The 12,540-nt window shown below is 50.4% G+C and overlaps 1 protein-coding gene across 2 annotated transcripts in view; it reads left to right on the top strand.

Moving 5' to 3' along the window:
* Positions 1-12,540, top strand: part of acap1 (ArfGAP with coiled-coil, ankyrin repeat and PH domains 1) — a 164,448-nt gene that overhangs the window by 124,689 nt on the left and 27,219 nt on the right. For both annotated transcript variants that reach the window (XM_070863210.1, XM_070863211.1), the window contains exons 12-13: positions 2,555-2,606; positions 4,481-4,581. In XM_070863210.1, coding sequence (XP_070719311.1) covers positions 2,555-2,606; positions 4,481-4,581 — 153 coding nt within the window. The remainder of the gene's footprint in view (positions 1-2,554; positions 2,607-4,480; positions 4,582-12,540) is intronic.

Here is a 12,540-nt window from a genome sequence, read left to right as displayed (position 1 = left end):
TTTCAGAACCCGTTCTCTTCTGCTTGCGAGCTGAGAAAGAAGTGGTTATAAAAACATAACTTTAGCTTTTAAATGTCGAGTCTTGTAGATTGCAGTACCTCCCCTGTGGACAACAGATTACATATGCGATTCAACAGTGAAGAAACCTTCTTGTGAGCAAAAGGCTCACCTTGTTTGGCCACTGAAGCCTTTCACTGGAGAGGCACTATGCCTGTATCTGTTTTACTCACATGACAGAGAGTATGCAATCTCGGTGGAACCTCCAAGAAGTAACTGTCGAAATCTCGACCTCCGAAAAGAATGACTCCGACACTTACAGCTCCGGTAGAAGTTTCTTTAATTTACTTGCTAGCAAGGGGCAGGTTACACTCAGTCAATGGCTAAGTGAACACCTCCAAAATGGTACAGTTTCACAAGATATTTATACAGTAAAACCCAAGTTATGGCCTCTCCCTGTGTATTGGCTCTGTCTCGCAGTCAGTGAATACAGGTAAAGAGTTAATTACTACATCCTTGTCCTGACATGGTTTACAGATATTTCCTTTTGTCAGGGTTATTAGTTGGCCAGCCGGCCATTACTCTATGAGAGTGTGGCAATGAGCTATTACCTGTCTTGCATTGTGTCAGGATTGTTCAGTTTCCTAGTCAGTTTATCTGTTTGCATCAAATGAATGAGGTCTCTACAAGAGATAATGGCTGGTGGTTTGAGTACAAAGAAAAGGGTGGGGTGACATGGAACTCTTGTCGTGTAGACAATAGGAGAGCACCATGGGGGGGTACTTGTCTTAGCATGACTTGTCTCCTAGCTGTCTGATGGCCATCAGCCATCTCAAACCAGGTTTAGCTGTTTATGCAAGCTGACTGATTTTATGCAGAAAGTTCTGGAAGGACCAGAACTCCATGTTGATATATATATATTGCAAAGGGCACACACATACCGTATGGTATCAGCTTAGATAAAAATACATTTCCACAGTCACTGAACCCCCCCCCCCCCGACCCACGACTTACATCATCCTCTCTTTTACTCTTCTCAGATTTAGTATTGGTCTGAAACCTGAGCTTGGGTCTCGAGCAAAATGCGATGCTTTTACTAAATGTTCAAGCTTTCTCCCACAGGGTGTGTGCTGGCTGTGCTGGGAGGATAGGTCAGGTTTCTGCTGGCCTTACTGGGAGTGTAAGTCAGGTTTGTAATGGCTGTACCGGGAGGCAGAGACTGAGGGTCAGTAACAAGGGGCAGACTGAGGATCATCACTGGAAGGGATTATCCAGGATATACGGCACAGAAACAGGCCGTTCGGCCCAACCAGTCCATGCCAGCATTTATGCCCCACTCAAGCCTCCTCCCGTCTTTCCCCATCTAAATCTATCAGCATAACCCTCTATTCCCTTCTCCCCCATATACTTGTCCAGCCTCCCCTTAAATGCATCGATACTATTTCCCTCAACCCCTCCCTGTGGCAGCGAGTTCCACATTCTTACCGCTCTCTGGGTAAAGACGTTTCTCCTGAATTCCCGACTGGATTTCTTGGCGGCTATCTTATATCAATGGCCTCTATCCAATCTATCAAAGTCTTTCATAATTTTAAAGACCTTCACCAGGCCACCCCTCAGCCCTCTCCCCTTGAGAAAGGAGGCCCAGCCAGTCCGTCCCCTCTGATAGGTGTACCCTCATATCTCCGCTATCATCCCTGTAACTCTCGGTGCACTCCCTCCGGCACCTCTACATCCCCTTTACAACATGGCCACCCAAACTGTACGCAGCACTCCGTGTGGTCCAACCAAGGTTCCATACACGTTTAACATAACTGGTTCTGTGTCTATTGGTTGGTGAGGTAGAAATCATCATCACTGGCAGTCCCTTGGAATCGAGGAAGACTTGCTTCCACTCTTAACATGAGTTCTTAGGTGGCTGAACAGTCCAATACGAGAACCACAGTCCCTGTCACAGGTGGGACAGACAGTGGTTGAGGGAAGGGGAGGGTGGGACTGGTTTGCCGCACGCTCCTTCCGCTGCCTGCGCTTGGTTTCTGCATGCTCTCGGCAATGAGACTCGAGGTGCTCAGCGCCCTCCCGGATGCACGTCCTCCACTTAGGGCGGACTGGTCTTTGACCAGGGACTCCCAGGTGTCGGTGGGGATGTTGCACTTTATCAGGGAGACTTTGAGGGTGTCCTTGTAATGTTTCCTCTGTCCACCTTTGGCTCGCTTGCCGTGTAGGAGTTCCGAGTAGAGCGCTTGTTTGGGGAGTCTCGTGCCTGGCGTGCGAACGATGCTGGGGATGTTGGCCTGGACGAGGACGCTAATGTTGATGCGTCTGTCCTCCCAGGGGATTTGCAGGATCTTGCGGAGACATCGTTAGTGGTATTTCTCGTTGCAAACAGTGGGCAGTGGGCGAAAGATGTGGTCCTGCACAGTGAACGAGTTGGCTTTGCTGACATTTAGTTTTGGCCGCAGTGATCTCCGGGTTTGACTTTTCTGAGTCATGTCACTGCTTGCTCGGTTGTGCACCAGTGCTGGTTTATTCTCATCCTGCCTCTGCTCTGTCCCCACAGGCGATGGTTTTCTATTCAAAACAATCAGCTGGTGTATCAGAAGAAGCTGAAGGTGAGCGCGCCTGATTGCTTGCGAGTTTGTGAGTATGGAGATTCTTACTTCCGTCCCCACCCACTCACTCCTCAGTTAAAAGGACGCGGGTGAAACCAGCTCCAAGGTGCTCCAGCACTAGAGCAACAGTGCACAAAGAAAGGACGACAATTCCTACAGCACCACCTCAGGACGTCCCAAAGCGCTTCACAGCCAATGAAGTGCTTCCGACAGGCACTGCTGTAACGTAAGCAACGCAGCAGCCAATTTACACACAGCAAGCTCCCACAAACAGCAATGTGACAATGACCAGGTTAACGTCAGTTGAGGGATGTTGGGGTAAAAGGAAGACTTCTCTTCCTCGAGGTGGACTCCCTGATATAAGGAATCGACACCAGCCCATATCCCTGCCCGTATAGCGACCACAGAATCACTCAGGCTAAACCTTGGTTAACGGGTTTTTATTCAAGCATGCTCGGGAAGGTTCCGACGGACTCTTCCCCGATCAGAGGTTTTACAATTACAGTTATACATTTTTCGAGGTGTGCGACCTTCCTACAAAGCCACCGATTGGCCGACTGCTCAGACTGGCTCCGAGTGGCTCGCCCCCGCCTGTCCATCTCCCATCACGTGTCACCCACCCGCAATGTGTTATTGAGCATTGTCCACTTTGCCTCAGTTCCTCATGACATGTGAATTGACCTTGCTTCCCAGGGTTTGCTATCTTTCTAGACTATTGACTCTCCACTGCCCTCGGTGGGTGTGTTATTCAGTACTGTGTGTATGTTTTCATTTTCTATCAATCTGTGCTAAGGGTCAATGCATTGTTGGCTACTTATGATCCCTCATAATACTGATAAGCCCTACAATACAGTTCGGGTATCGGTTTTCCGCCACTTACAAGGGATAAATACTGGCCCAGGACACCAGAGAGAACGCCACTCTTCTTCGAACAGTGGCCGTGGGATCTCTTACATCCAGCCGAGACGGTAGGCAGGCGGGGCATTGGTTTAACATCATGTCAGGAAGACAAGGCAACACTCCCTCAGTACTGCACTGGCGAGCATCAGCCTAGATGTTTGTGCTCAAGTCTCTAGAGTGTGGCTTGAACCCACAACCTTCTGACGCAGGGGAGAGGGTGCTGCCTACTGAGCCACGGCTGGCATCTAAAGTGGGAGGAGGTGTGTGTGGGCTATAAACACTGGCACAGACCAGTTAGGCCGAATGGCCCATTTCTGTGCTATAGATTCAAGGTCATTCTATGAATGAATCCATTCGGATTCCACGGTGAATAGAAAGAGGTTTGAAATTGTGTGTGGTTCTTGAAACTGATAATTAGTTGAATGAAGCTATATTTTCAATTCATTATTATAAGAAGGATGTGAAGGCTTTAGAGAGGGTACAGAAAAAAGATTTACGAGAATGGTTCCAGGGATGAGGGATTTCAGTGATGTGGAGAGACTGGAGAAGCTGGAGTTGTTCTCCTTAGAGCAGAGAAGGTTGAGAGGAGGTTTGATCTGAGTTCAAAATCATGAGGGGATTAGACAGAGTAGATTGAGAGAAACTGTTCCCATTAGTGGAAGGGTTGAGAACCAGAGGGACACAGATTTAAGGCGATTGGCAGAAGAACCAAAGGCGACACGAGGGAAAAGCTTATTTATGAGTGGTTATGATCTGGAATGCGCTGCCTGAGAGGGTGGTGGAGGCAGACTCAATCATGGCTTTCAAAAGGGAGTTGGATAAGTAGCTGAAGGAAAAGATTGTTCAGGGCTACGGGGAAAGGGCGGGGTGAATGGGACTGGCTGAGATGCTCTTGTAGAGAGCCGGCACAGGCTCGACGGGCCCAATGGTCTCCTGTGTTGTAACCGTTCTGTGATTCTGTGATTCTGTTGCAGGACAATCTGACAGTGGTGGTGGAAGATCTTCGCCTGTGTACAGTTAAGACCGGTGCAGACAACGAGAGACGCTTCTGCTTTGAAGTAGTATCCCCCTCGAAGTGAGTGTGAATCTGCCTTCACAGCCAATGCACGGCTCAGGACACTGGGCAGGCGGGGCGCGCGCTTCTCAGTCACACCGGGGCCAGGGATGTTGATGCCTTTTTGATGCCGTGCACAGGATGATACCCAGTCCCTCATTTCCTATTTTCAGAATTAGAACGTAAGATAAATAGGAGCAGGAGCAGGCCATTCGGCTCCTCGAGCCTGCTCCGCCATTCAATACGATCATGGCTGATCTTCGACCTCAACTCCACTTTCCCGCCCGATCCCTCTATTCCCCGAGAGTCCAAAAATCTATCGATCTCAGCCCTAAATATACTCAACAAGTGAGTCTCCACAGCCCTCTGGGGCAGAGAATCCCAAAGATTCACCACCCTCTGAGTGAAGAAATTCCTCCTCAGCTCAGTCCTAAATGGCCGAGCCCTTATCCTGAGACTGTGACCCCTGGTTCTAGACTCCCCAGCTCGGGGGAAACATCCTCCCTGCATCTACCCTGTCAAGCCCCATTATGGTTATGAAGTTTCCACTGATGGGGGAGACTTGAACTAGAGGGCATAATCTTAGAATAAGGAGCCGCCCATTGAAAACTGAGATGAGGAGGAATTTCTTCTCTCAGAGGGTTGTGAATCTGTAGAATTCGCTGCCTCAGAGAGTTGTGGAAGCCGGGACATTGAACAGAGATAGATAGTTTCTTAACCGATGAGGGATTAAGGGGTTATGGGGAGCGTGCAGGGAGGTGGAGCTGAGTCCATGATCGGATCAGCCATGATCGTATGAAATGGTGGAGCAGGCTCGAAGAGGCTATTTCCTGCTCCTATTGCTTATGTTCTTCTAATAAGGATATTCGCATGGAGGGGGGATAACTGAAGATTCCAGGGTGACAGCGGATATAGCATGGGTTAAACAAATGTAACTAAGTCACAAATGAGTCATGTTCAACATCACAAGTGGGATAGAGATTTATCCCATGACTCCCCATCAGATTTGTGCTACACATGATGCAAGTCAAACAGTACTGACACGCGGATTGCCACCAGATGTCAAGCTGAAACCATTGCCCACAACCCTCCCATGGTCAGGTTTGTTTTCAGCCAAGCACATTTATACATTTAGACAGCGCCTTTAACATACTAAAATGTCCCGAGGAGCGCCATAAAAACAAAATTGTTCCGCAGTAAAACTAAAGAAAATAATGCTTTTATTTTATTTTAAGTGTTTGGTGGCAGTGCGTGACTCTGTGTTATCTACAGGAATATGGCCATTCTGCCTCTCATGCCTGCTTCCCCGTTCAATTAGATCGCTGTCTCAGAGAGCTGTGGAAGCTGGGACATTGAATAAATTTAAGACAGAGATAGACAGTTTCTTAACCAATAAGGGGATAAAGGGTTATGGGGGGCGGACAGGGAAGTGGACCGAAGTCCATGATCGGATTAAATGGCGGAGCAGGCTCGAGGGGCCGAACGGCCGACTCCTGTTCCTATTTCTTATGTTCTTATAACCGCACCTGAACTCCACCGTGGCTCCATATCCCTCGATATCCAACACAACTTGAGCAATCTCAGCCTTGAAAGCTCCAATTTTGCATCCGCAGCATTTTTGGGGAAAGAGAGTTCCAGATTTCCAATAAAATTGCAGTCCATTGTGCCCGAACCAACTCTTTGACAGAGCTATCCACTTAATCCCACTACCCTCACACCCACTCTTTCCCTGTAGCCCTGACAATTTTGACATTTTCAAAGGTTTATATGATCCTCTTATATTTCTGTCTTTAACGGTCCTATCCTTATGTGTGGAGGATAAACAATTGCAATACTAGGCCGACACTCCAGTGCAGTACTGAGGGAGCGTCGCACTGTCGGAAGGGCGGTACTGAGGGAGCCCCGCACTGTCGGAGAGGCAGTACTGAGGGAGCGTCGCACTGTCGGAAGGGCGGTACTGAGGGAGCCCCGCACTGTCGGAGAGGCAGTACTGAGGGAGCGCCGCACTGTCGGAGGGGCAGTACTGAGGGAGCGCCGCACTGTCGGAGGGGCAGTACTGAGGGAGCGCCGTACTGTGGGAGGGACAGTACTGAGGGAGCGCCGCACTGTCGGAGGGGCAGTACTGAGGGAGCGCCGCACTGTCGGAGGGGCAGTACTGAGGGAGCGCCGCACTGTCGGAGGGACAGTACTGAGGGAGCGCCGTACTGTGGGAGGGGCAGTACGGAGGGAGCGCCGCACTGTCGGAGAGGCAGTACTGAGGGAGCGCCGCACTGTCGGAGGGGCAGTACTGAGGGAGCGCCGCACTGTCGGAGGGGCAGTACTAAGGGAGCGCCGCACTGTCGGAGGGGCAGTACTGAGGGAGCGCCGCACTGTCGGAGGGACAGTACTGAGGGAGCGCCGCACTGTCGGAGGGGCAGTACTGAGGGAGCGCCGCACTGTCGGAGGGGTAGTGCTGAGGGAGCGCCGCACTGTCGGAGGGGCAATACTGAGGGGGCGCTGTCAGAGGTGCCGCCTTTCGGATGAGATGTTAAAACCGAGGCCCTGTCTGCTCTCAGGTGGATGTAAAAGATCCCATGGCACTATTTCGAAGAAGAGCAGGGGAGTGCTCCCCGGTGTCCTGGGGCCAATATTTATCCCTCAATCAGTATAACAAAAATAGATGATCTGGGTCATTATCACATTGGGAGCTTGCTGTGCGCAAATTGGCAGCCACGTTTTCTACATTACAACAGTGACTACACTCCAAAAGTACTTCATTGGGTGTAAAGCGCTTTGTGACGTCCAGTGGTCGTGAAAGGCGCTATATAAATGCAAGTCTTTGTTTCTTTTTATCCAATTCCCGGTTTGAAAATTACTATTGAATCTGCTCCCACCGCCCTTTCAGGCAGCGCGTTCCCGATCACAACAACTCGCTGCGTAAAAACATTCTCCTCATCTCCCCCTTTGGTTCTTCGGGAAATTATCTTAAATCTGTGTCCCTCTGTTTATAAACCTTCCTGCGAATGAAACACTTTCTCCTTATTTGCTCTATTAAAACCCCTCATAATTTTGAACACCTCTATTAAATTTCCCCTTAACCATCTCTGCTCTAAGGAGAACAACCCCAGCTTCTCGAGTCGCTCAAGAATAGTTTAAGATAACCACACCCCCACCTACCTACCCCGAATCTTCCAAAATCGGACCCTTGTTGTGTACAAACAGTCAGAAACAGTTCCATTCAACATGACGCACCAACGTTAGCGTCCTCGACCAGACCAACATCCCCAGCATCGAAGCACTGACCACACTCGACCAGCTCCGCTGGGCAGGCCACATTGTTCGCATGCCAGACACGAGACTCCCAAAGCAAGCGCTCTACTCGGAACTCCTTCACGGCAAACGAGCCAAAGGTGGGCAGAGGAAACGTTACAGGGACACCCTCAAAGTCTCCCTGATAAAGTGCAACATCCCCACCGACACCTGGGAGTCCCTGGCCAAAGACCGCCCTAAGTGGAGGAAGTGCATCCGGGAGGGCGCTGAGCACTTCGAGTCTCATCACCGAGAGCGTGCAGAAACCAAGTGCAGGCAGCGGAAGGAGCGTGCAGCAAACCAGTCCCACCCTCCCCTTCCCTCAACCACTGTCTGTCCCACCTGTGACAGGGACTGTGGCTCTCGTATTGGACTGTTCAGTCACCTAAGGACTACCTTGTAGAGTGGAAACAAGTCTTCCTCGACTCCGAGGGACTGCCTATGATGATGATGACACCGAATCTTCCAAAATCAGTCCCTTGTTGTGTACAAACAGTCAGAAACAGTTCCTTTCAGCATGAAACAGGAAGGGACTGATGGTGAAAGAGAGCTGCTGCTTCCTGTCACAGTATAACTAAGTAAGCGTTGAGAAACCAGACACCATCTGACACTCTGCTCAGTGACTATCCACCAGAACGTTGGGTACGGCAGTGGATCATAGCGGAGAATGCTTACAGCACAGGAGGCCACTCGGCCCCTCGAGCCCGTGCCGGCTCTCTGCAAGAGCACTTCAGCCAGTCCCACTCCCCCACCCTTTCCCCGGAGCCCTGCTAATTCTTTTCCTTCAGGTACTTATCCAACTCCCTTTTGAAAGCCACGATTGAGTCTGCCTCCACCACCCTCTCAGGCAGCGCATTCCAGATCCTAACCACTCGCTGCGTAAATAGGTTTTTCCTTGTGTCGCCTTTGGTTCTTCTGCCAATCGTTTTAAATCTGTGTCCCTCTGGTTCCCGACCCTTCCACCAATGGGAACAGTTTCTCTCGATTTAATCTGTCCAGACCCCTCATGATTTTGAACACCTCGATCAAATCTCCTCTCAACCTTCTCTGCTCCAAGGAGAACAACCCCGGCTTCTCCAGTCTGTCCATGTCACAAAAGTCCCTCATCCCTGGAACCATTCTCGTAAATCTTTTCAGCACCCTTTCAGGAACGATATACTTGCCACAGTGCAACAAAGGTTCACCAGACTGATTCCTGGGATGGGGGGATTGTCCAATGAGGAGAGATTGAGCAGACTGGGCCTATATTCTCTGGAGTTTAGAAGAATGAGAGGTGATCTCATTGAAATTTACAAAATTCTTACAGGGCTTGACAGGGTAGATGCAGGGAGGATGTTTCCCCCGGGCTGGGGAGTCGAGAACCAGGGGTCACAGTCTCAGGATAAGGGGTCGGCCATTTGCAACTGAGATGAGGAGGAATTTCTTCACTCAGAGGGTGGTGAAAACTTTGCAATTTTCGACCCCTGGCAGCTCTGGAGGCTCAGTCGCTGAGTATATTTAACACAGCGATCGATAGATTTTTGGATATTCAGGGAATCCAGGGATATGGGGATATTGCAGGAAAGTGTTGAGGTCGCAGATCAGCCATGATCTCATTGAATAGCGGAACAGGTTCGAGGGGCCGAATGGCCGACTCCTGCTCCTAATTCTAACGTCCTTATGTATCTAACCCCGTACTGTACCTGCCCTGGGAGTGTTTGATGGGACAGTGTAGAGAGAGCTTTACTTTGTATCTAACCCCGTGCTGTACCTGCACTGGGAGTGTTTGATGGGACAGTGTAGAGGGAGCTTTACTCTGTATCTAACCCCGTGCTGTACCTGCACTGGGAGTGTTTGATGGGACAGTGTAGAGGGAGCTTTACTCTGTATCTAACCCCCTGTACCTGCCCTGGGAGTGTTTGATGGGACAGTGTAGAGGGAGCTTTACTCTGTATCTAACCCCGTGCTGTACCTGCCCTGGGAGTGTTTGATGGGACAGTGTAGAGGGAGCTTTACTCTGTATCTAACCCCCTGTACCTGCCCTGGGAGTGTTTGATGCGACAGTGCAGAGGGAGCTTGACTCTGTATCTAACCCCCTGTACCTGCCCTGGGAGTGTTTGATGCGACATTGCAGAGGGAGCTTTACTCTGTGTCTAACCCCCTGTTCCTGCCCTGGGAGTGTTTGATAGGACAGTGTAGAGGGATCTTTACTCTGTATCTAACCCCCTGTACCTGCACTGGGAGTGTTTGATGGGACAGTGTAGAGGGAGCTTTACTCTGTATCTAACCCCCTGTACCTGCCCTGGGAGTGTTTGATGGGACAGTGTAGAGGGAGCTTTACTCTGTATCTAATCCCGTGCTGCACCTGCCCTGGGAGTGTTTGATGGGACAGTGTAGAGGGAGCTTTACTCTGTATCTAACCCCGTGCTGTACCTGCCCTGGGAGTGTTTGATGGGACAGTGGAAAGGGAGCTTTACTCTGTATCTAACCCCCTGTACCTGCTCTGTGAGTGTTTGATGGGACAGTGTAGAGGGAGCTTTACTCTGTATCTAGCCCCCTGTAACTGCCCTGGGAGTGTTTGATGGGACAGTGTAGAGGGAGCTTTACTCTGTATCTAACCCCCAGTTCCAACCCTGGGAGTGTTTGATGGGACAGTGTCGAGGGAGCTTTACTCTGTATCTAACCCCGTGCTGTACCTGTCCTGGGAGTGTTTGATGGGATAGTGTAGAGGGAGCTTTACTCTGTATCTAACCCCCTGTACCTGCCCTGGGAGTGTTTGATGGGATAGTGTAGAGGGAGCTTTACTCTGTATTTAATCCCCTGTACCTACCCGTGGAGTGTTTGATGGGACTGTGTAGAGGGAGCTTTACTCTGTATCTAACCGCGTGCTGTACCTGCCCTGGGAGTGTTTGATGGGACAGTGTAGAGGGAGCTTTACTCTGTATCTAACCCCGTGCTGTACCTGCCCTGGGAGTGTTTGATGGGACAGTGTAGAGGGAGCTTTACTCTGGATCTAACCCCCTGATCCTGCCCTGGGAGTGTTTGAAGGGAAAGTGTAGAGGGAGCTTTACTCTGTGTCTATCCCCCTGTGCCTGCCCTGGGAGTGTTTGATGGGACAGTGTAGAGGGAGCTTTACTCTGTATCTAACCCCCTGTACCTGCACTGGGAGTGTTTGATGGGACAGTGTCGAGGGAGCTTTACTCTGTATCTAACCCCCTGTACCTGCCCTGGGAGTGTTTGATGGGACAGTGTAGAGGGAGCTTTACTCTGTATCTAACCCCCTGTACCTGCCCTGGGAGTGTTTGATGGGATAGTGTAGAGGGAGCTTTACTCTGTATTTAATCCCCTGTACCTACCCGTGGAGTGTTTGATGGGACTGTGTAGAGGGAGCTTTACTCTGTATCTAACCGCGTGCTGTACCTGCCCTGGGAGTGTTTGATGGGACAGTGTAGAGGGAGCTTTACTCTGTATCTAACCCCGTGCTGTACCTGCCCTGGGAGTGTTTGATGGGACAGTGTAGAGGGAGCTTTACTCTGGATCTAACCCCCTGATCCTGCCCTGGGAGTGTTTGAAGGGAAAGTGTAGAGGGAGCTTTACTCTGTGTCTATCCCCCTGTGCCTGCCCTGGGAGTGTTTGATGGGACAGTGTAGAGGGAGCTTTACTCTGTATCTAACCCCCTGTACCTGCACTGGGAGTGTTTGATGGGACAGTGTCGAGGGAGCTTTACTCTGTATCTAACCCCCTGTACCTGCCCTGGGAGTGTTTGATGGGACAGTGTAGAGGGAGCTTTACTCTGTATCTAACCCCGTGCTGTACCTGCCCTGTGAATGTTTGATGGGACAGTTGTAGAGGGAGCTTTACTCTGTATCTAACCCCGTGCTGTACCTGCCCTGGGAGTGTTTGATGGGACAGTGTAGAGGGAGCTTTACTCTGCATCTAACCCCCAGTTCCTACCCTGGGAGTGTTTGATGAGACAGGGTAGAGGGAGCTTTACTCTGTATCTAACCCCCTGTACCTGCCCTGGGAATGTTTGATGGGACAGTGTAGAGGGAGCTTTACTCTGTATCTAACCCCCTGTACCTGCCCTGGGAGTGTTTAATGGGACAGTGTAGAGGGAGCTTTACTCTGTATCTAACACCGTTCTGTACCTACCCTGGGAGTGTTTGATGGGACTGTGTAGAGGGAGCTTTACTCTGTATCTAACCCCCTGTACCTGCCCTGGGAGTGTTTGATGGGACAGTGTCGAGGGAGCTTTACTCTGTATCTAACATGGCTGTACCTGCACTGGGAGTGTTTGATGGGACAGTGTAAAGGGAACTTTGCTCTGTATCTAACACATGCTGTACCTGCCCTGGGAGTCTTTGATGGGACAGTATAGAGGGAGCTTTACTCTGTGTCTAACCCCGTGCTGTACCTGCCCTGGGAGTATTTGATGGGGTCAGTGTAGAGGGAGCTTTACTCTGTATCGAACAAATTCTGTACCTGCCCTGGGAGTGTTTGAGAGGACAATGTAGAGGGAGCTTGACTCTGTATCTAACCCCGTGCTGTACCTGCCCTGGGAGTGTTTGATGGGACAGTGTAGAGGGAGCTTTACTCTGTATCTAACCCCGTGCTGTACCTGCCCTGGGAGTGTTTGATGGGACAGTTGTAGAGGGAGCTTTACTCTGTATCTAACCCCGTGCTGTACCTGCCCTGGGAGTGTTTGATGGGACA

This window comes from Pristiophorus japonicus, chromosome 20 (genome assembly GCF_044704955.1).
Source record: "Pristiophorus japonicus isolate sPriJap1 chromosome 20, sPriJap1.hap1, whole genome shotgun sequence".
Taxonomy (NCBI): domain Eukaryota; kingdom Metazoa; phylum Chordata; class Chondrichthyes; family Pristiophoridae; genus Pristiophorus; species Pristiophorus japonicus.
This window is presented reverse-complemented; position numbering and strand designations above follow the sequence as displayed.